General features: G+C 37.5%; 1 protein-coding gene across 1 annotated transcript in view; it reads left to right on the top strand.

The window, feature by feature from the left end:
• Positions 1 to 7,158: 7,158 nt before the first annotated feature.
• Positions 7,159 to 23,067, top strand: part of LOC148773438 (teneurin-1-like) — an 85,106-nt gene continuing 69,197 nt past the window's right edge. The window contains exon 1 of the mRNA XM_088834300.1: positions 7,159 to 7,432. Within this exon, the coding sequence (XP_088690426.1) occupies positions 7,216 to 7,432 (217 nt within the window). The 5' untranslated portion in view covers positions 7,159 to 7,215. The remainder of the gene's footprint in view (positions 7,433 to 23,067) is intronic.

The following is a 23,067-nucleotide window of genomic DNA, read 5'->3' as shown; positions in this document are numbered from 1 at the left end:
CTCACTGAATCCTCATGAAGGAGGCACACGAATGACTGGATTACAAGAGGTACAGGAATGAGAGCTGCTCATTTCCCAGAAACTACAGCTCACAGAAAACCAACAAAGGCACAAGATACAGACCATTCACTTATGAATGTGTAAAACTCAAGAAAGTCCACATCACTCCTACAACATGTCAAAAGTGCCTCAGAATTCACACAATACCAACTTTCTCATGGTTCTGGTTAAATAAAAATCATTTTCCAGGTTAGAGTGTTTTTGTGGAGCCCGAAAGCAACACCGCCTTTTTCATTCTCTCTCCCTGTTTGCCTAATGTGATCTAGCATTCATTTCCATAAAAATGTTTAGAGTTTTTATCCAAAAATAATGAGAACAAATAGACACAAGAAGCTGGGGAGGGGGCGGGAAACAGAGCCTATACAGGAAGAGATGTTAGATTAATTAATCATCACTATTTAGTTGTGGAATTAAATGACTTTCATTTTTCTCTTTCAAAATGGCCTGAAGCACCTGCCGGGGTGCTATGAGGAAATCCACTGCAGCTGTTCTCACAACTGAGTCAAATCAGTTGTTTTGAAAGAATATTTTTCCAGCAGGGACCTTTCATGCTCCCATTTTAAGATTTTGAAAGCACTAATAAAACAGTTACGTTAAACAAGCTCATGTAAACCAATACAAGTAGACAGAATTTCATTTCAACTCTTGAGTGCTATCTCTGATATAACAGAATATCTATGTACCACAAAAAGCAGTCTACTTCTACAGGTATCATTTCCTGGATAAGAAGACCAGTATGCAGTACGTAATATTCTTAGCCTGTCTCCTGAAAAATGATGATTTACTTCTCTTTTTATTTAGTAGAATGTTATGACAGTATCCATGAAACCCCATAATACTTGGCCGATTCCATCACAAAAGCCATATGATATCATCATACACACATTGATAGGTATTTTTTTTAAATAATATAATTCCATCAAGCTAGAATTTATTTGGTATATAAGTAAATTAGGTCAATCAAACAGCTGGAGTGTAATTAGATACTAACAAATTGTTTTCAGAAAGACTCTTACTTTTATCAAGTTTGTCATATTTTTCTAAAACATCTAAAGCAACTGATTTCTGTCCAGCCACTGATCTGCTTTCTTCTTAGTATAATGTTCCTTCATCTAAAAAGGGGAAAAATAAAAAGGGCAAACAGCAAACTATGAAAGATAGTTTCAGCAAATATTACAAAGGCTTAATTTATTTGCTATATTGTACCAATAAAGTTTAATTTTTTAAAAACTCAGTAAGGTCCCCACTCGATAAAGACACAAAACCCATAAATAGTTCACAGGGGAGAAAACAGAACTAGAAAACACATGCAGAGAAAATGTCCAGCCTCAGTAATAATCAAGGAAATGGAAATTAAAGGAAGAAGATCCTTTCATTTACTTATTTCAAATAAACATTAAAAAGAAATACTCAAAGATGATCAGGGTACAACTGAAGAAGAGTGTTCCCACACATTGCTGACAGCAGTGTAAATCATTACAGTCCTCCAAAGCCACAAAAATGTTCAAACCTTTTGCTCATTTAATTCAACTACTTGGAATCTACCCTAAGGAAATAATAAAAAATATTGAAGATGTTCATGTTATTTTTATATGGCTCCAGTTATAATACTTGTAAATAGAAAGGGAAGAATAAAAATACCCAGTAATAGGGGAATGGGTGTGTAAATTATGATACATCCATACTATACTGTCATTAAAAATGATTGTTACACAAATTCTACAGAAACATGCAAAGAACATCTACAGAGACGTAGAGAACGTGAAAAAATATATGTGTACATTAGGACTATAAGGAAATGGGCCAGAGTGACAGCAGTAACTCTTACTTGGCTGGTAAGATTATAGGGGAGCTTTCTCCCTCAAGCAATTACGCTACTTTAAAGCTATTCCCACCCCCCATGACAGTTCAGTACTGAAGTATTTGCTTAAGAAAAACAAAGAAAGATGAGAGAAGAGTCAGCCAAGAGTTCACATTCACTTTCTAAGTGTAATGTTTTCTGAATCAGTCAATCTGCATTAAAATAAAAGGTCATTATTAAAGACAAATTATTGTAATAATTCCAAAGAGTACTATCCCCCTTTGCTAGGTATTCTCCAGGTACTTGGTACTCTCATTTGCTCTTGTCTGGTGTGCTAAGAAGGCCTGTTTTCCTTGGGTAATGTGCTTTATTTTTTTCTCTAGGGTAGAGTTAGCCTTTTTAGTGAAAGCCCAAACTTGTGAACAGTTCCTATGAGTAGGACAGATCTGTTTTCCAATATGAGAGGGCAGCCATATGTTAAAGAACAAAATATGGAAAGAAAATAACAGAATAGATAAAAAGGAAGGGAGGTTATGCTCAACACATAGATGTATACACAGACCCATGGATTCAAAAGCAATAGTTTACTTACACTACCCTGTAGTAGACTGGAATGAGTGTGAAGGGTTGGAGAAAGGGACAGGAAAGGAAGAAAAGGGAGCTGAGGGGAGGGGAATGCAAAATTGGCTTTGAATATACCCACCATTTTTGGGTCAGTCAATCTAAACTTCCCTTCAATTTCATATACAGTCATGGGATTTTAGAGTTGGAGGAGCTCTTTGAGATAATCTAATCTCCTATGACCTTGAGATAAACTAGAGGCTCCAAGAGAGGGGAGGGTTGTGTACCTTAGGCCACTCTTCCCAGTATTCTTCTGAAAGACAAAGTGGAACAGTGATGGAGTGTGGTCTTTGGAGACAGATTGTATGAATTGAAATCTCAGCTGTACTGCTAGTTACTAGCTGTGTGACCTTGGGCAAGTCACCTAACTGCTCTGTTCCTTGGTTTTCTTTATAGAATAACTATAAAAATAGTACCTACCTCATAGGGTGCTGTAAGAATGAAAAGATTTAATATGTGAAAAGCATTTAGGACAGTGACTGGTAGGCGTGATACCTGCTGTGAGGTAGTTACTGCTGTGGCTGCTGCTGCTTCCTTGTGGTCTTGATAATCCTACCATTGCAAGGCGAGTAATTTCCCCACACCAAGTTGTCTCTCCCTAGCCTTATGGTAACTAAAGAAATAAACATAGAACCTCCTTGGGTCTCCTCTGAAGTCACCTTGGAGTTTATCTTGTTAAAGAGAACTGGAATGTATTTTCTGCCATCTGGGTCCACTGATGTAAATTTTAAGATAAGAAATTGTGTTTGAGGGTCAGGAAGCAGGGAAGGATTATTTTCTCTTGTTTTTTTTTTTTTTTTTTACCAATTTGTGGTGTAAGATTGTTTCCGGGGTACACTCAATGATTATAGCTGTGAATAGCTGTGATGAGGACATTAAGTATGGTTCAGAATGGATATAGGCACCTCTCTCTCTCCTCATCTCATTTTCGTGTTGCAAATACATATATTGAGGGAAAGAAGAATGTCTAAATTTCTATACGTAAAAATAGAGGAGATTTTAAATGATAAATGATAGTAACCAAAACACAATGTTAGGCATTAGAAGTGAAATGGTTTTCATTTTTAAATTTAAATTGACAGATTTGAGTGGTGTAAGTTTATAACCAACTGAGACTTAACAGGGAGCATGATTTTGACCATATCTCTGCTATATTAATCCCAGGCAGAGTGAACCAAATACTTCACTGAAAGAGCAAGTAAGAGTTGGGAAGTGTGTTTAGAAAGTAGAACAATACCTATTTATCTCCATATTATGACATTTTATTAAACATTTTATTTTTATTTTTAATTATAAGATTCTTGTTTGATATTTTTCCATTATCAATGACCTTATGTGGAAAATAACTCTCCATCCCTGCTCAGTAAACTTTCAGTCTTTAATAAACAAAGAACTGTATGTGTTGGTTAAAATGAAGTGAAATAAATGTTATTGATGTCTCCTTTTCTGGGTGAAAGTCCAATCTTCAGCTGCAATGATGCATCTCAGAAGTCTGTTATTGGTACATTTCTCACCATGCACTGTTTGTAGCTAAATCAAGGGGCTTCCCTAATGGCTCAGACAGTAAGGAATCTGCCTGTAAAGCATGAGACCCAGGATTTGATCAGGAAGATCCCTTGGAGAAGGGAATGGCAACTCACTTCAGTATTCTTGCCTCGAGAATTCTATGGGCAGAGGAAACTGGCAGACTACAGTCCATGGAGCAGCAAAGAGTCAGACATGACTGAGCAACTAACATTTTTACTTTCACTTTCAAGGCCTAAAATCCACACAACTGTCTACCTTCTGAAGAACATGCTATGGGAACCTAAAAAGAAAGAGATTAAATTTGGCCTTAGATGCTTATTGGAATTTCAGTGGTTGTAATGATGGTGGTGGTGGTAAACAAATAAGCAATCCTTTCCCAGTACCTTCAACTTTGATGCTTAGATAGTACTTTGTTTTGTTTTTAGTGAGGTATTCCATTCTACTTTGTAGTAGAGTTGTTTGTTATCACTTATATTACAACTGTGAGTTCCTTGGGTACAGAGACTATGGTCTATTCATTCTATATTTTCTCTAGCCCCTTCTGTAAGTCTTGACATTGGTTTACTCAATTCATTTAGCAGATATTGATCAAATATGTACTATATGCAAGGCACTGTGCTCATTTTAGGAATATAGAAATGAATAGAACAGATAAAAATATCGACTTTCATGAAGGTTACATTTTCGATGGGAGAGACAGGTGGCAGACAATAAACAAATAAAATATACAGTATACCATTTAGTGACAAGTTCTGTGAAAGACAGGAAGGAGGATGAAAAATGACATTTTTTAGTGGTTTACAATGAGAGGTTGCAAAGGCCCTGAGGTGGAATTGTGCCTGGTATTTTCGGAAATAGCAAGGAGGCTAATATAAAGTTGGCCAGAAACTTCATTCGGGTTTTTCCATAACACCTTATGAAAACCCAAACAAGCTTTTTGGCCAACCCAATACATCTGGAGTGGGTGACATAAGAAGAAATATCAGAGGATGAGTTTGGAGAGGTTACGGTGGGGAAAGGTGGACATTGTAGGAGTCCACCTAGGTCACTGTAAGAATTGCAGCTTTTTTTTTTTAAGGACATGACTGAGCGACTGAACTGAAGGTGCCAATAATGCTTTTGAGCCAAAAAGAGATGATATGACTTAGATTTAAAAGCTTCATTCTGTCTGGAGTGTGAGGAATGTGCTATATATAAGGGAGCAGTGGTATAAACCGGCGGATCAATTAGGCTTTGGCAATAATTCTGACGTGGTATTGGGGAGGTAGAGGATGCCTTTGGATTCTGGATATATTTTAAAGGTAGTACCAACAGAATGAACTGATGGATTGTATGTGGGATGTGAAAGATGGAAATCAAGCATGACTTCAGAGTCTGTGGCTTGAGCAAACAAAATAATGAAGTTGCCTTTTACCAAGAAAGAGAAGACTATGAAAGAAAAAGTGGGGAAGGGGTGGGAATCAGGAGTTCAGTTTTGAACACAATACATTTGAGATACCTTTTAGATATCTAAGTAGATACACTGAGAAAGCTGTTGGATACTCAAGTCTGTGGCACAGGGGAGGGACCTAGTCTGGAGCTGTGAATTGAGGATATTAGATTCAGTATGTAAGATGGCATGAACTTAGATTGTTGCTGAATCACCAGTATATATTCATTTATCTGCTTTCTCTCCAAGAATGCTCAGCTCTGATATCAATTCAAGCAAACAAGGTGCCTCCATAGACCACTTATGGAATTTGTGGGTTCAGAACTTAAATAGTTTTTACTATGTATGTGCCTAGAGTAGTGCTCAGTGGTATGGGGTATATAAAGATGCATAAGACTCAGAGTCTGTCTTCAAGGACCTTAATATATGGTTAGGGAAATAAGGCCTCAACTAGTGAAACTGTTCATGCTACGAAACATTGTATACCTTTGAATGCTCATCAGTCAATCTATCAGCTTTACAGGGTGATTTCAATGTTCTTTTTGCTATACATGTGATAGAAATTCCCAAAAGTGAGATACTGTACGTGACAAAGGAGACACCATCCAGATGTCAGTAGATTTCTTTGAAAATGCATATAGTGAAGAGCTGAAGAAAAATCAGGGAGTCATTTTCACTGCAAAATAAAATCATGGCCTTGTTTGGTTTCAAGCTAAGTTTCTTTAACATTGTATGAAAGGACCAAGTTGCAAAGTTGCAACAGTGCAGGAAAATGATGATAAAATAATATATAGAATGAAAATAAGCTCATGTTTACAGGACTTAAAACTTTTCAGAAGACTTTGACATCTCAGATGGTGTTTGAGCTTCTCAAACTGCTCTGTGCTCAGTAAGGGGGATAAAGTCGCTACTGGTCTTAAGAGCCTTATGACTCCTAGCTCAGCTTTCTGTGGGGAAGGGGATTTCTTTCAATGATTTATCATGAAGTTTTAAATTTCTATTTCTAAACCCGATTTAGATCCTGCTGTTTCTACACCAGTATACTCACTAGAAGTGCTGTTTATATCCTCTCGGTACTATGAAGAACAAAAATTTACCACCACCTAACTCATTAAAAATGCTCTGCAAGCCGGAGGCGCAGAAGCCACAATATGAACACAAAGAGCTCAGTCCCCCTTAAGGACACTTTATTTCATGAGCGTCTCTAACTCAGATTCATTCTCTTCCTCGGAGCCCCTTTCTTAAATGCAATATTAAACCAGAGGCAAGAACGTGTTTCTTTCTGAATGTAGTTCTCTTACCAGTTTTCATTTCAAATGTAGGATGTGCTGGGTTAATATTTGTACTTCTGGCCACTTTCAAATCTTATAATTTTTTAAAAATCTGACCACAGACTTTAACATTAAAAACATGCACACACCATAGAACAACACAGTCCTTTATTTGTATTCCGTTACAAATATTTTTGAAGGCTGTCTCTTTTTATACTTAAGTATTTTCTGATACTGCTACCTCCAGCTTAATCCTAAATGCTTGATGAAGTATGCATGGAACATAGTGTTATCATTGCCCCAGGCTAGTTTCATGTCATGCAGTTTGTCTTTGGCTCCCCTCCTTTGATAGTATTATCAGGACCAATTGTGAATCTGCCAGATGCATTTTCTTGCAAAAGGACAAATCTAAGCAAGCTTGTGTTTTTCCATCCCTCTTTCAGGACCGCTTACACTAAAGGAGTTCTGCTTCCTTTTTTCATGAAACTGAGCTTGCTTCATCAGAGATGGAGCAAACAGACTGCAAACCCTACCAGCCTCTGTCAAAAGTCAAGCATGAAATGGACCTAGCTTATACCAGTTCTTCCGATGAGAGTGAAGATGGAAGAAAACCAAGACAGTCATACAACTCCAGAGAAACTCTGCATGAATATAACCAAGAGCTGAGGATGAATTACAATAGCCAGAGTAGGACGAGGAAAGAAATCGAGAAATCTACCCAAGGTATGTTTTTATTGGATTTTTATAGCTAATATGATTTCTCAGTAGGGAATAGTTGTGTGCATAAACTTATGTTTCAGAAACAAATTTGCTGATGTTAATTGGTTAACAATTCGTACTTCTTACATATGCTTAGTGAATCTGTTTCATATGCCAATCCTAACTGTGGTTGTAGGTTACATGTGCTTTTTACGGATTATGCATGAGTTTGCATGCAACAATCCTCTTATCAGAGCATTCAAAATTTGTCTAATCCTACAAATAGCCATTTACAGACTGAAAGATAAATCATTTATAGTAAGATGAAAAGTAAACAGCTAAGTGCTTTTCAAGCCATTGCCTATATGGGACGAAAGTCTCAAATAAATCTTCAGCATCAAAAGAGCTGTAAAAAGGTTAGTGGAGATTACCAAGCAAAGGTCCAGAAAGTTTGTCGACAGAACGCTGAAACCTTGTGCAGCACAGTGCAAAGGGAAGGTAAGAATTGGTTGGAACCCTCTCTACCACAGCCATGATGTGGGGCATATCCTTTGGACAACCTTAATTCCTCAATTGTGGGTTGACAAGATAGTTTCTAATAAGTAGAAAACAGGTAGATAGAAATATGATTTCCTTATTTCTTTTCAGATGATAGAGAAGTGGTATTAGACCCCATTTTCACTTCATAGGAAAAAAAAAGAGATACTGATGTTGGCACTGATTACTTTTTTAAAAAAGCAATAAGTCTGTGTGGAGATCTTTTTAAAAAATGATTTGATTATCTAGATCAATGGTTCTCAAAGCATGGACCCTGGTGCAGCAGAATCACCTAGTGACTTGTTAGAAATGCAAATTCTCAGGGACCACCACAGACCATGTAAAATTATTACAAATGAAAATTGCTTTATTGGAATCTTACATTAGAAAAATTTTAAATTGAGCCAAAATTTAAGATATTCATACCAACATTTAGATATACACTAAATATTTATATTAACTATGTTACTAATGTTTTCAGTTCAGTTCAGTCATTCAGTCGTATTCGACTCTTTGCGACCCCATGGACTGCAGCACGCCAGGCCTCCCTGTCCATCACCAACTCCCAGAGTTTACTCAAACTCATGTCCATTGAGACAGTAATGCCATCCAACCATCTCATCCTCTGTCATCCCCTTCTCCTCCTGCCTTCAATCTTTCCCAGCATCAGGGTCTTTTCAAATGGGTCAGCTCTTCACATCAGGTGACCAAAATATTGGAGTTTCAGCTTCAACATCAGTCCTTCCAGTGAATATTCAGGACTGATTTCCTTTAGGATGGACTGGTTGGATCTCCTTGCAGTCCAAGGGACACTCTATGGATGAAGGTTTGTGATATTGTACAGAAGACAGGGAGCAAGACCATCCCCAAGAAAAAGAAATGCAAAAAAGCACTAATGTTTTAGCTCTTAGCATACTTGGTAAAAGTTTTATATCTGTCTTTTCTAGAACTCCATTTTAGTCTTCCCTATTTAGTCTGCTGAAGACTGCAACTTTGTTATGAGTAATTTTTTCTTCTACGTAACTGGAAATTGGGAAATATTTTCATATGGGAAATTTTTTGGCTCTATTATGCTTTAAGCAATGTGTAATTACCATCAATATTTCTCTGTAAGGTTGTCTTTACAGAATATGAACTTATAATTGTGAGTTGTGGCTTATAGAATCAGTGTATAGAGTGCTTGACCTAATAATGTTGTGAATTTAAATAAGAATGCACTACTGATGACAGTTTGTTCTAAAAATATAAGAGATTTTATATTGAGTCAGTATAAAGACCTAGTCAGATTTTGTCTGCATGCATTGTGCTCAAAATAAATTTTGAGATGAGAGAAAGTTTGTCTTCTAAAATGTCATCCTAATTTCTCTTTAATAGCCTATTATTATTCAATAAGCTTTTATTGAGCACTTGCTATGTGTCAGGCTTCAAGTCAGATGCTTGGGATGTAGATGACCATGATAGTTTCTGCTTGTAGGAAACCCATAATGTTGTGGAGAAAATAGACATCTGACAAATCATTTCACTTAAATGTAGCAGGTACATTTGCAGATTAATAAAGTGCTATGGAAGTACATGGGTGAATCAGGGTCCATAGAAAAGTGATATTTGATCAATTTTTTCACATTTGAATAAGAGTTTACCAGGAAAAGGATGAGGGCTTCCCAGGTGGTAGATGGTAAGAATTAGCCTGCTAATACAGGAGATGCAGTTTCGATCCCTGGATGGGGAAGATCCCCTGGAGGAAGAAATGGCAACCTACTCCAGTATTCTTGCCTGGGAAATCCAATGGACAGAGGAACCTGGTGGGTTACAGTCCATAGGGTCACAAAGAGTTAGATATGATTGAGTGACTGTACACACACACACACACTCAGGAAAAGGACATTCCAAGAGGGCAGGTTCTTTCCCAGTGGATCTTCCCCACCCAGGAATCGAACCCAGGTCTCCTGCATTGCAGGCAGATTCTTTACAAACTGAGCTATCAGGGAAGCCCAGAGGGTAGGTTAGCAGGTGCAAAAGCATAAAACCGTGAAAAGGCTTAGCATGATGAAAATTTCAATATGAAAATTGGTGCGTTGGCATCAGATAACAAAAAGTCTTCCATGCCCAAGTTAGGAGTTCCTTTTTTTCCTTTAAACATTTTTTAAAAAAGCTTTTAAGTAATAGAGAATTTCCTGATGACTTATAATTTTTCGGATGAGAAGTGAAGAGTATTGTAGATGTGTAAGCAGCAGTGTAGAAGATTGATTGCAACTGGGGGAAATTGGATGCAGGGAGACAATCTATGAAGCCACTGAATTAGCCCAGGCTAAGGATGGTGATGAATGTCTAAACTCTGGCTGTATCAGTAGAGGTGAAGAAACATATTCAAGAGGTATTAGTGTGGTAGAATTGATAAGCCTTAGTAATTGATTACTTGTCGAGTTTGAAAGAGATAACAAAGTCAAAGATGATTCTGAATTTCAAGTCAGAAAACTTGGAGAATGGTGATCCATTTACCAAGAGGAGAAAAATAGGAGGAGTGGGTTTGAAAGGGAATGAGTTTCTTTCTGAACATGTTAGGTTGAAGTTGCTTGGGTGACATCCAGGTGGATTTTCCTGCCAAGCAGTTGTTAATGTGTGTCTAGACTTCAGGAAAGATCTGGACTGTTGAAATAAATAGACTTGAGTTCACTGGTGTCTTATATAGTAGGAGATGCCTGGAGATGGATGAGATTACCCAGGGAGAATGTATAGAGTGAGACCTGAAAAAAATTAAGGACCAAAACCGGAATCTGTCATCCATGAACTGAAATAAACATGTTTTTGACCTATTTTAACTAGCACCATCATTTGCTATATTGAAATATGTCAAGTATAAAGATCCAGGAAGTGAGAGTTTGGAAAGTTAGGGTCTTCTTGTCACTGACTTCATGATCTTTTTAGACACCTAGGAGGGAACATATGTGTCTCTTTAGGGGAGAAATGAATTAACCTACATCAGGCAAAATTGTGGGCCCCCAGTCATCTTTTTTTTTTTTTTTTTGTGAAGTCTGGAATCCTCTGTGTTATTTTGGTCCATGTATACCTTTATGTATAAGAAAATGTTCTTGATTTTCACAAATATATGGTAGCATCTTGCATCGAACTAGCTAGAGGTGACCTGACTCATTATTTTTAAGGAATAAAATTCTCAGAAAATCATTGAGTTTTAAGATAGGAAAGAAGAAAGTTAACATAAGTTTGACTGGGCACCTGCTATAGTATCAGACACTGTGCTAGATGCCTTTTAAGCTCACTAACTGTGCAGCTTTAAGCAAGTTACTTCAGCTCTCTGAGCCTATAAAGTTGACTGCAGAGTTGACTTCATCATCATCAATACCGTAATCGCAGTAGAAAAAATAAAAGTAGTAATAATAATAAAATAAAACTTGAATAGTACCTGCTGTGTTCCAGGGCTCTACTAGATGCTTCTGTTTACTCCTCACGAATGCCTTATGAGATGAGATGTTATCTTCAGTTTACCAATGAGGTAACTGAGGCTCGGAGAGAAATAACTTGCCGGTTTTTATAGCCAAGAAGTAGTAAGAGTTGGCATTGGAAATCAAGTCTATGACTCCAAAGTTTCCATTGTTCACTGTGCTACACTGCCTCCCATATGTACATCATGAGGTTGTTGTGAGTATTAATTGTGATCATAAGTGTGAAAGTGTTTAGGAACTCAGTAATTGTTAGTTTCCTTTCATTTGCTTCCCTAAAATCCTTTTCATCTTCTTTTGTGTTCAGTGACCAAGGTTTTACAAGGAGGTTTAAAAAGCCTTTGTGTTCTGATTTTCTTTAGTAAGGGGCAAATGATATGCTATATCATATTCAATATTTATAATGAAATATTTCTGAGTCTTGTTTTTTCCACTTTTTAGGGAACTTACTGTGTCATTCAATTCAGGACTTGCTTGGGGAAATATTAATAAGAGGAAATACTTGATCCTATTTAAAATCTTCATATTCTTATCTCTGTTTGCCAAAAAACCAGAACCCATCCCCATCCCCACTATGTACACAAAGCACTGGATTTTAAAACCAGTTTTCTTATTTTCCAAAAGCTTCCTAATTAAGAGATGGACAGTAATCTAATATTACACGCAATTCTTTGCTAATAGGATGAATGAGCCTTAGGCAAGCTTATTTTATATGATTTTTGGCAGGTCTAATAGCTGGGGTACATTTCCTGGAGGCACACAGGCTAGCAGTTGTTCCCAAGCAGCCTCACTTCCAAGTGAGGCATCAATTAACTAAGAAATGATTATAAAATGAATGAAAATGTGTGGATATTATAAATAAAAGATAATAATTTTAGTTATGAGAATTGCCCTATGATTTTTATAATAAGATTGGTTTTGAATATAGCTGCTTTACTGAAAAGTGATTATGAATGAAAGTCACCCATGCATAACAAATGGTGTGAGGAAGATCTGTTACAAATCCCACGGGACCATAGATTCTTGAGAACTGCATCTGACACAAGCATTTCATTTCTTCCTTCTTGACCTCTCTTTTGTGGCTTCTCTTTCTCCTAATACGGTTTTTGTTTGTTTTCTGCTTTCTGTATTGCAACCTAAACCTAAATCTCACATTATTGCCATCTGGTGGAAAGAAAGTAAAATTGCCAATCTGAATTTACCAAGATTACATGGAATCAAAGCTAATCTGTCATCCATCCATCCACCTATCTTCCCATTTATCCATCCCTCCCTCCCTCCATCCATTTTTTCATTTACTCATTTATGCGTTAAACATTCATTTAGTGTCAAGTGTTCCAGGTACTCTGCTAGGTGAATGAAGTGCATCTTGAAATAAATGGGCACAGATGACTCTTATTTCCCTCCTCATTGCCCCTGACTAATAAGCTATTTCATCCCACAGCAGAAGCTGCTCAAACAGTATTGCCATTTGTGGGTTCAAGGTGGAGACAGAAGTCCAGATTTGAAAAGCACATCTTGACTCTAATTTCAAGCACTTATCAATAGTATAAACTATTGTTGGCTTATATCTAAACAGTTTGGACAACAGTTCTCACAAAAATCTTGAAAGAATTCAGATTCTTTCTGAATACTCCAAATCTGTATTTATATGGGAAATATCACAGATGGCAGGCGTAATATGATGTAGCAAGGCCTGTAAAATGAAAATTTCAACCACATTTGATCACCTGTGATGAATTTTCTGCTGTAAGCATGTTATGCTTCTAGTTGTCACAAGTTTCTAGCATAAAAATCTATAATGACTGCCCAAAATTTTAAGCTATAAGAGAAAAGTAAGTTATTTAGCAACAACTCCAACTGGTTCATGTCTTTCGGCTAGTATCATTTGTTTATGAAAAGTTAATCGATAAATGGTTATTTATGTAGCATCTAAAACTGCTATGGAGTATCCATGGCATTTATGCACTGTACCCTCTACCTGTAGCACAGCAAACGTCCCTAATCAAATCGTGGAACTCTTTCCTGCTGAGCCCAACTGTGGCCTCACATCCTTATCTACACATTATTCTGTGCAAACATTGTCAATCAATTAGAGTTGGCAAGAGAGATGAAACCTATTTCCTATCTGTGGTCTGCTTATCTGTGCCAAGTTCTGCCAAGTTAAACTCTGAAGATACAGATGAACGAAAAGCAATCTTTCCCCTCAAAGAATTCAGAGGACATTAAGGAAGGCAGATATAAACCAGCTACAGTACTGCTATATGATTAATGTTACAGAAGTGGTATATGTAAAGTACTATGAGAGTCTAGAACCATGTACTCTGCTTGTGGAATGATAACAATGATTATAAGTGAAACATCTAACATTTATTAAGCACCAGGCACTGAGTAAGGTACTTTCGATGGATTGTGTTATTTAATCTTCCTAATATGCTATGAGGTTGGGATCATTATTATCCCTATTTTACAGATGAGTAAAGTGAGAATCAGAAATGCTAAATAACTTACCCAGTATTACAGAGATAGTAAGTAATAGGACTGGGATATTGGAACCCAGGAAGTCTGACATTAGGTCCCACTGCTGTCACTGTATGCAGACATAGCTCCAAATTTAGATCTCAAGTTCAAGGAAATGGTGTGTGTGTGTGTGTGTGTGTGTGTGTGTGTGTGTGTGATCATCTAGAAATAGGTGGTTCCTGAAGTAGCAAGAGTAGAAAAGATCATCCAGTAAGAACATGTACAGTCAGAAATAAAGAATGCCAAATGTAATACCCGGAGAGAACTATGAATTTAAAATAATGGGTAGAAGATAAAGGCTGGTCTTGAGATGTCAGAGAAAAATCAAAGGGAAGGGGAGAGGCTTTCCAGTGGGAAGAGGTAACTAAACAGTCAAAGATTTCACAATTAGCCAGTAGAATGAAAATCGAGAAAAAGAAAAAAAAAGGCCATTAGAAGGTCATTGCTGGCTTTGGACCAGAGATTCTCTACCTTAGTTAGACATTAAAATTACCTGGGGTTTCACAAATCCCAGTGCCAACACTGCTCCTCGGACCAATTAAATCCGAATTTTTAGTGGTGGGACCCAAGCATTAAAAACAAATCCCTGAGAAGATTCCATTGTGCAGTGTGCATTCAAGATGATAAACAGTTCCAGTAATCTTAGAGAATGACACCAAATCACAAGGACTTGAAGAGTGAGTACAAATGAATGTACTGACTGAAATAAGGCTGTATTGGAGAATATTTCAGAATCTCAGGTAGAAGGAAAGGCTTTGAAAGAGTTCTGTGCTTCCTCTCAGACAGGAGGTAAATTCCAAAATGGAGTGGCAAGAATTGAATTTCATGTCTTGGATAAAGGAGAGAGAAGGCTGTCTGCTGAAAGTGGGCATCAAGTCAAGAGCTTTATATGAGTAACAGGGGAGGTTTTCAACCTGGCCAAGATGGAGTGTACATAAATATCTTCAGCTCAGGTGAGGCAGAACTGAAGATGGAGATGTGGAAATATTAATGACAATTAATATTATTGACCATTATATGCCAAGTGGGCTTCCCTGGTGGCTCAGATAGTAAAGAATCCACCTGCCAATGTAGGAGACCCAGGTTCGATCCATGGGTAGGGAAGATCCCCTGGAGAAGGGAATGGCAACCCACTCTAGTATTCGTGCCTGGGAAGTCTCATGGACAGAGGAGTTTGGCAGGCTACTCAAGAGGTTACACAATGGGGTAGCCAAAGAGTTGGACATGACTGAGCGACTAAACAACAATGTGTCAAGTAATCTGCTGAGTAGGTTCACATATCACTTTTCTTTAGTCCTTCTCATAACCCTGTGATGTGGAGATAAGCATCATGACCCCTATTTTATAGAAGTACATAGCTTGAGTAAATAGCAGAGCTAAAATATAAATTCATGACTGATTAAAGCCTATGTTCTTCCATCTACACTGTTAGATGCAGCTCTAGTACATGATATCCACACTGTACTCCATGCTTTAAATATTTGTTCTCATTTGCAAAAATGATTTACAAGTAGTATTGAGTGCCAAACTGAAGTTGGAAATTCTTTATTTGGGGGGACACCACTCTGTAATATATCTGAGGGAGATAGGATATTTACTTTATATGTTATAATTTCTTTTTCTAATGAAAAGGTAACTCTAGATGTTCCTCCATATTGTTAGCAGTGATCTCTGTAAACACAAATCAGATCATACCGTTCTTCTGAAAATCCATCAACATCTCCCAATGCCCAGAGTAATGGCTCTTCATAGTAGAGGACAGAGGGGCAGAGGACTACTAAATGCTTTGAGAATCTGATCAAAGCTCTGAATCTTTTTTCAGAAAAAAAAAAAAAACGCACATTCATACAATATCAGCCATGTATTTCAAGGGTTTCAGGAAGCTTGAAGTCCTTCTGTATCTGTGGACCGTGGGTTAAGATTCTCTGCTAAGGGAATTTCATCTCCCCCTAGCTAATGCAGCGTAGATCTTACACGATTTAGTACTAAAAGTAGAAGCTACAAGGAAAAGCTTTTGAAGGTGGAAGGCTCAGCCCCTGAATTTCACCTTCCCTTGGCACTGAGTCACCTTGATTTACTGTGTTCATCATCAACTGGGAAGTTTTCTACCTAGTGCTAAATCTACAGATGGTCTGCATTTTGTTTCTGACAAGGGAGATGATATTTCCTTATATAGACTTTTATATAACACACCTCTACATACAAATGATTTCAAGTTAGGCTGATGTGTACAAAAATACATATTGTACACGTAAGTTTGGAACCTGACTTCGGAGAAGGGAAGGGAGCCAAATAGTTGCAAAAATGGAGGAAGGCTATTTACAGAGATGCACTATAGAAATTGCACCTTCATGCATCCTTCAGAAGTCCTCACTTCTGTAAAACTCCACTTTACTCTTCATCATTAAGCTATGAGTGTAGGTAACCACATCTCTCCAGGTGGCTCGGTGGTAAAGAATCAGCCTGCCAATGCAGGAGATGCGGGTCCTATCCCTGGGTTGGGAAGATCCCCTGAAAGAGGAAATGGCAACCCACTCCAGTATTCCTGCCCGGAAAATCTCATGGACAGAGGAGCCTGCTGAGCTGTAGTGCATGGAATCGCAAAGTCAGACACAACTGAATGACTAACCACAAACACACACATAGGTAGCCACTATCAGTCACAGTTCATCACCTCCTAGATACCAAAATATTATCAAATGGTAGGATTCACCTAGTGGGGTTATATTTCATAATAGCCCTATATAATTCTCTATATAGATTTTAATCTATACAGCAAATTCTCTGTATAGATTCTCTAAGTAGCTTCATAAAACAATACATAGTGAAGTGAAGTGGCTCAATCGTGTCCGACTCTTTGTGACCCCATGGACTGTAGCCTACCAGGCTCCTCTGTCCATGGAATTTTCCAGGCAAGAATACTGGAGTGGGTTGCCACTTCCTTCTTCAGGGGATCTTTCCAACCCAGGAATTGAACCCAGGTCTCCTGCATTGTAGGCAGATGCTTTTACCATCTGAGCCACCAGGGAAGTAGTTACCACTAATTATAGACATATTACACAGTGTGGTTTTACCTTTGACCAATCTCTCTTATCTATGGACACTCTTTATCCAGGAATAGCTAGGTCAGTTTCCCACTTCAGCCTTGCAGCTTTTGAGGCTGCATGGTCTTTTGCTCTCAGTCTGAAAATATCTCTTACCTCTGCACACTCATCCATTTCAACTGTCTATCCCTGAGCTCACTTTGCTTAATACTGTGTTTAACCCTTTAATGCTTCTTCCTCAACCTAGATTAAAATCTACACCACAGTATGAAGAATAATTCTGGAGTTTCCTTCATAAATAACTCTTTACACTGTGGAATTATGTATTTTCCTTTGCGGATCTACATAATTTCAGAAGTGAAAGACTGGCTTCCTGGCTGAGTGTCACAGAGATGACTATGCCCTGGGAAACAAAGCAACTGTCCTCTTTTTAGGTACATAATTTGGTTTCTCTGTTTGAATTGCTTCAGCTACAGGGCAAGCTCAAAGGGGATATATACCCCGGGGGTGGTGAAAACGGGGAAAAAAAAGCTTTGTTCTTTTCCTTTTTAACTCTTTAGGGCTCATTTATTATATGGTTAACTCAAAGGCCAGACATGGGTAAGTCAGACCATTTGAATGACAAGCATGATAGATAACTTGGCTGAAGCAAAGAGACTACTGAAGATTGATGAAAAAGGGAGGTTGTTGAAATATAGAAGAAAGCAGTTGCTAAACCTAGAAAGTGAAGTGAAAGGGCATGGATTTGGTTCAATACCTAAAAGGGAAGCCATGCATCTTGAAAGGTCCATAGAATTGATTGAGACAGTATCCATGTTACATGTTGATTCTCTTTTATTACAAAGATTTGAATAAGATTTCAGAATTGGCATTTCAAAATGTAGCTTTATATTTATGTGAACAGCAAAGCAGTTTTAAATATCTGCAAAGGAATGACTGTGAGGTAATGCCAACATGTCCTGTCAGGAAATCATCCTGTCAGAAAATGGTTATTCTGCTTTTTTGGTCATCTGTGATACAGAACTAGCTCCATATACAAATAAGTTCTATTTATTTTTGGCACTTTTCTTTCTCGTTATAATTCTGAAAGGGTCTAGAGGTGACAGAAGATAAATCTTGAATCCCCTTGAACCTTGGAAATATTCTCACTTGAAGCCTTTTATACTAAAAGCTGAGAATTCTGCTGTCCTGTCAGTATAAACTGGACCATATGCAGTGCTATTTTGGTGACAGTCATTCCTGTAACATATGAAGTATTTAATTTTATTACTCTTGAGTCTTTAACTGTTTGAGCAATGACCCTTTGTGTCTTTTTATATCATGGAAGAATAAGTTAGAAATGAGCTCACAGGCAAAAAAATAAAAATAATTTAATAAGGACACACCCAAACCTTTCCTAGAATTTACAGGTTTAAGGTAAGATTCATTTCTCTACCCTCAACTAAGACATTTACAAGATTTCACTACTAAAGTCCAATTATGTCTCCTTGGTAATGGTTCAGGTCCAGAGTTTTGAGAACACTTTAAAAAATTATCACATTGACATGCAAGTAGGCTGAATGCTAACATGTCTCAAATATTATATTGATATCAGGTGTATCAATAAACACCTTGTAGTACCTTATAGTGAAGGTACAAAATCACCTTCACTAATTGGAAAAAAGTTATCTGTAGTGTTGAAAAATGAGAGTCACAGGAAATACATAATATTATTATACATTTTCTGTGTATAAATACACATGTTTATATTATATTTTGTGATCATTATATGTATATAACATAATTTATAGTTTTATATTTATACAATTTATATATATAATTTAAAGAAATATTGAGGTAGATTAATTTTTAATGGAATGGCTCTCTAATTTTTTTCCTATTGATTGCATTTTATTAAACAAGACATACTTATGTACAAAAATGGAGAGGCAAAAACAGAAGAGAAGCTATATGGAGTAGCATCTAAAATTCATACATGGTCACTTATGCCTTCTATTTTTCCCATAATTTCCCACTCCAAATGCCCTAAGCTCCAAGTATGCTCGACAAGTGTTAGTGGCTGACAAGCTATGTTCCTAAATTGTTTCCCTCACACACAGCTCTTATACAGAGAACAATATAGCTGATTTCTGCTGTATCCACCCCACTGCCAGGTCTGTCAGTCAGCATGTTCTTTCCAAACCACACTGTGATTGGTAGGGTCAGTATATCTGGTCAATGGGCTATTGAATCTATCAAATGTATGGATACTGGACTTAAAAACACAATTGGGCTGGCTATGCTATCTTTTCTGCCACCATACTTTTGGAATTAACTTTAGAGCATAGAACAATATTTGACCAATTATAGGTGCTTGATGAATATTATTGAACAAATGAATTTATTCAATGCATTGTACTTAGCATTTCTCTTCTGGTAAGGTAAATTTGTAAGAGGCTCAAATTTGAATTTTGGCCACCTTGATTGCTATGTATTTCTTTTACTTTTCATAGAAGAGTATTTGATAGTTTTAGTATATGATGTTTTGTCTGAATGGTTTCTGGTCTTTGCCATACCATAAATAACAAGTTTAGATAAAATTGAAATGTAAGTTCAAAACCTTTTGCAGCTAACAGTTAGCCTAAAATTCACTGACAAAAAGCTGTTTAAAATATATGAGTTTTCTTTTTTCCATGCCTTAGTTTGTAGAGTTGAATTTAGCTGGGGAATTGGTGTAAATGACTTTCTGTGGATGAGGAGGGTGTTACTCTGATCAGTTACTTCCAGTTTTATTGTACTAGACTGTGGATGCAAAAGCCAATGAAGAATGGCCTCAATGTAGAAATAAAGAAACAGAAAGCTCAGAGGTGACTTTGTGTTGTTTATCAACGCCAACTGCCAATGGTGAGTGGAGAGGGAGATAACTTCAATTAAATGAGACTTCCTAGTATTTATAATTTTAATTGTGGTTCTACTGTACTAATAGGATTATCTAGAAGGTTGATTTGCAATTCTTACTTGCACATATTTAAATATTGTCAGATTGAAATGTACATTTCAATGTAAAGTTTGGAGCCCACTTAGAATTCTGCCTTCCTAAGAATACTGTGGAGGGCTGTTGTCCTGGATTTGTAATCTTATGTGATGTCCAGATTCAAGAAGAGTGCCATCAGAAAGTTACCTTTTCAATACACGAAACAAACTCTCATAAGTCATTCTCTTGGTAGAACACTTGAACTTCTGCTAAAATACGCTTAAAAAAATAGAAGCTGTGAAAGGAACCCAATTAAGCAGTTTTTATTACTCAGGTTCTGAACCAAAGTTCAAAGCACTTAAAATTGAATCACAAGGCTGCCAAGGACCTTCAGAAAACATGCCTTCAGGCAGGACCACACTAAACCTACCCCTCTATGAGTTTTGTGAAATTTGATTCTATTTCAGTTGTATCACCAAGCTTCTGTGGAAGTGCAATGTGTTGATTTTTTTTCCTCCCTGTGTAAGCACAGCGATTCTAATTATTCATCCTTTATACCCTAAGTCTCACCAAAGTTCAACTCAGTTACTCATTGTTTTCCAGAGGAAGCATTCAATAAGTATTTATTGATTATTGATTTTGAAGGCATCAAGGAATTTCTACCATTTTCTAGTGTTTGACAATGTATACTGCTAAGCGTTTTTTACCAGAATTCCACAGAGAGAACTTTAAACTCTTTTCCCCTTGTCCTGTCCTTGAAGATTATGGAGTAAAATCAGATGTCATTAACCAGTAACTGGACATTTTTATATAGTGCAATATTTGACACATAGTGAGCCAGTCATTGAACAAATATTTGTAAGTTGAATTAAAAAGTTGCATATCTTGGTTTTGATATATTTGGTAATGAATTATTCAGGATGGTATAAGAGAAAAAGAATACTGAAGAAACAGTGATTTAAATTCAAATTGCTCTTTTAGTTAATAGCTTAGCAGACCATCATTACAGAATGAATGCATTGAATTCAACTAATGAAGCTTTGAACACCCCTTCCCCTGCAGCTCTCTCAGGCAGTTCCGCATACCTTCCATCCTGCCTCAGACATGACTCTCCTCTGAGGCCACTATTTCTCATTCAGCCACTTTCTTAGAGCTACTCAGCTACTCTTTACTTTCTCACACTCCACAAACCTCGGTTCCCACTGCAGCACTAAAACCCTTATGTTAGAAACCAACAAACCTCAATAAAACAGAAGTTCTGCTCCTTTGTGTGGTATACCATCCAGCTATACCACTTTACCAACCCTACCGGCATGGTCCCTTATTTCTTTATGGTTTTTGGAGCTGATAAAATTCTTCCTCTTGATTCCAAATGCTGGTAGAGCCCTAGGTTCACTTGCACCAACTTTCGTCTATGCCCCAAGTATTGTTATTACGCTGCTTTTCCCCTCTCCTCACCTGGCGAGGTCTTGCTCCACCTTCAGGCCTCTGTCTGGATACTGCCTGCTCTGGAAAGCTTTTCTTGGTCCTGTGCAGTCTCAGCTTGATGCCCCTCTGATCTACAGCACTCGTACATATTCCTACCAAAGCACCAATCACTGTTAATTGTAATTGACTATTAACTTGTTTATTTCACCAGCTAAACTGTGAACTTCTTGAGGGCAGGGACTCTTTTTTTTTTTTTAAACTCTTGTAGACTTTGCTACATACGTAAGTTCTGAAGATACAATTTTTCTTTTAATAAGATAACTTCTACAAGGTTTTGTTTCTCTTATGTAAAGTGAAGGTAATATTTGCTTACTGTGGTACAGAGGATCAACTGAGATTGTATACATAAATCATTCTGAAAGCTGCTGGGACACAAATATTATTCCCAGTTGTCAAATCTTTTCACAGGTGCCTTCCACTCACAGAATGCCAATTATAGTCATTTTCAGATAGTCATTTCCTGCCCGTTCTTAGGATCTAGGAAATTGTGTCACTGGAAATAACATGAAAATGAATGAAGTAAAACTTTATGCATGGGAATAAGGGTGCATGCTATGGCCACACCAGTCAGTCTGAGTTCATTGAGGATTGTAGAATCTCATCCATTTGCTTTGTAACTTAACTATATGGATGAGCAACAGCAATAGTGGAAACAGGTTTAACAAAAACTTCTTGGTTCTGTCACAGTGACTGTAAGATCTCCAATTAAACTGCTGTGGAACGCCAGAGAATGGTTTTCAGATCTTCTTGAGAATATCTCTGCTAAAAACGACATGATTAACACCAGATAATAAACATTTTAAAAACTGAAAGAGTACTGAAAGTTGCTTAGTCATGTCTGACTCTTTGCAACCCCATGGACTATGGACTATACAGTCTGTGGAATTCTCCAGGGCCAGAATACTAGAGTGAGTAGCCTTTCCCTTCTCCAGGTGATCTTCCCAACTCAGAGATCAAACCCAGGTCTCCTGCACTGCAGGCAGATTCTTTATCAGCTGCTGCTGCTGCTAAGTCACTTCAGTCGTGTCCAACTCTGTGCGACCCCATAGATGGCAGCCGACCAGGCTCCCCTGTCCCTGGGATTCTCCAGGCAAGAACACTAGAGTGGGTTGCCATTTCCTTCTCTGATGCATGAGAGTGAAAAGAGAAAGTGAAGTGCTCAGTCATGCCCGACTCTTAGCGACCCCATGGACTGCAGCCTGCCAGGTTCCTCCGTCCATGGGATTTTTCAGGCAAGAGTACTGGAGTGGGGTGCCATTGCCTTCTCCGCTTTACCAGCTGAGCTACTAGGAAAAAGTATTGCTGAAAATCTAATTTCTAACATCCATCTTTTTCAGTATTGAAGTCATGCAATTAGATTAGAAGAGTCTTATTCTGCTATGATCTACTAGAAGCATCATGGCTTTTGTTACATTATATGTAGGTCTCTACACACTATCCAAAGCAGTTTAGCATGTACTCCCTCTAATACATGCTGATGACATTGACCTCAAAGATGGGGATCTTAGTGACCTTTCATCAGAAGATGAGTGTTAGCCTGTTGGATTCTTCATCACCTTTCATTGCCTTCATACCACAAGCCCATTTGAAAAGTTGTATGATCCAGTCTCATTCAGTTACTATCATTGCACACTCATATATATATTCAAAACTCTGTAC

The sequence above is a fragment of the Moschus berezovskii genome, chromosome X (assembly GCF_049115385.1).
Source record: "Moschus berezovskii isolate FMDL1 chromosome X, NW_MosBer_1.0, whole genome shotgun sequence".
Classification (NCBI taxonomy): Eukaryota; Metazoa; Chordata; class Mammalia; order Artiodactyla; family Moschidae; genus Moschus; species Moschus berezovskii.
This window is presented reverse-complemented; position numbering and strand designations above follow the sequence as displayed.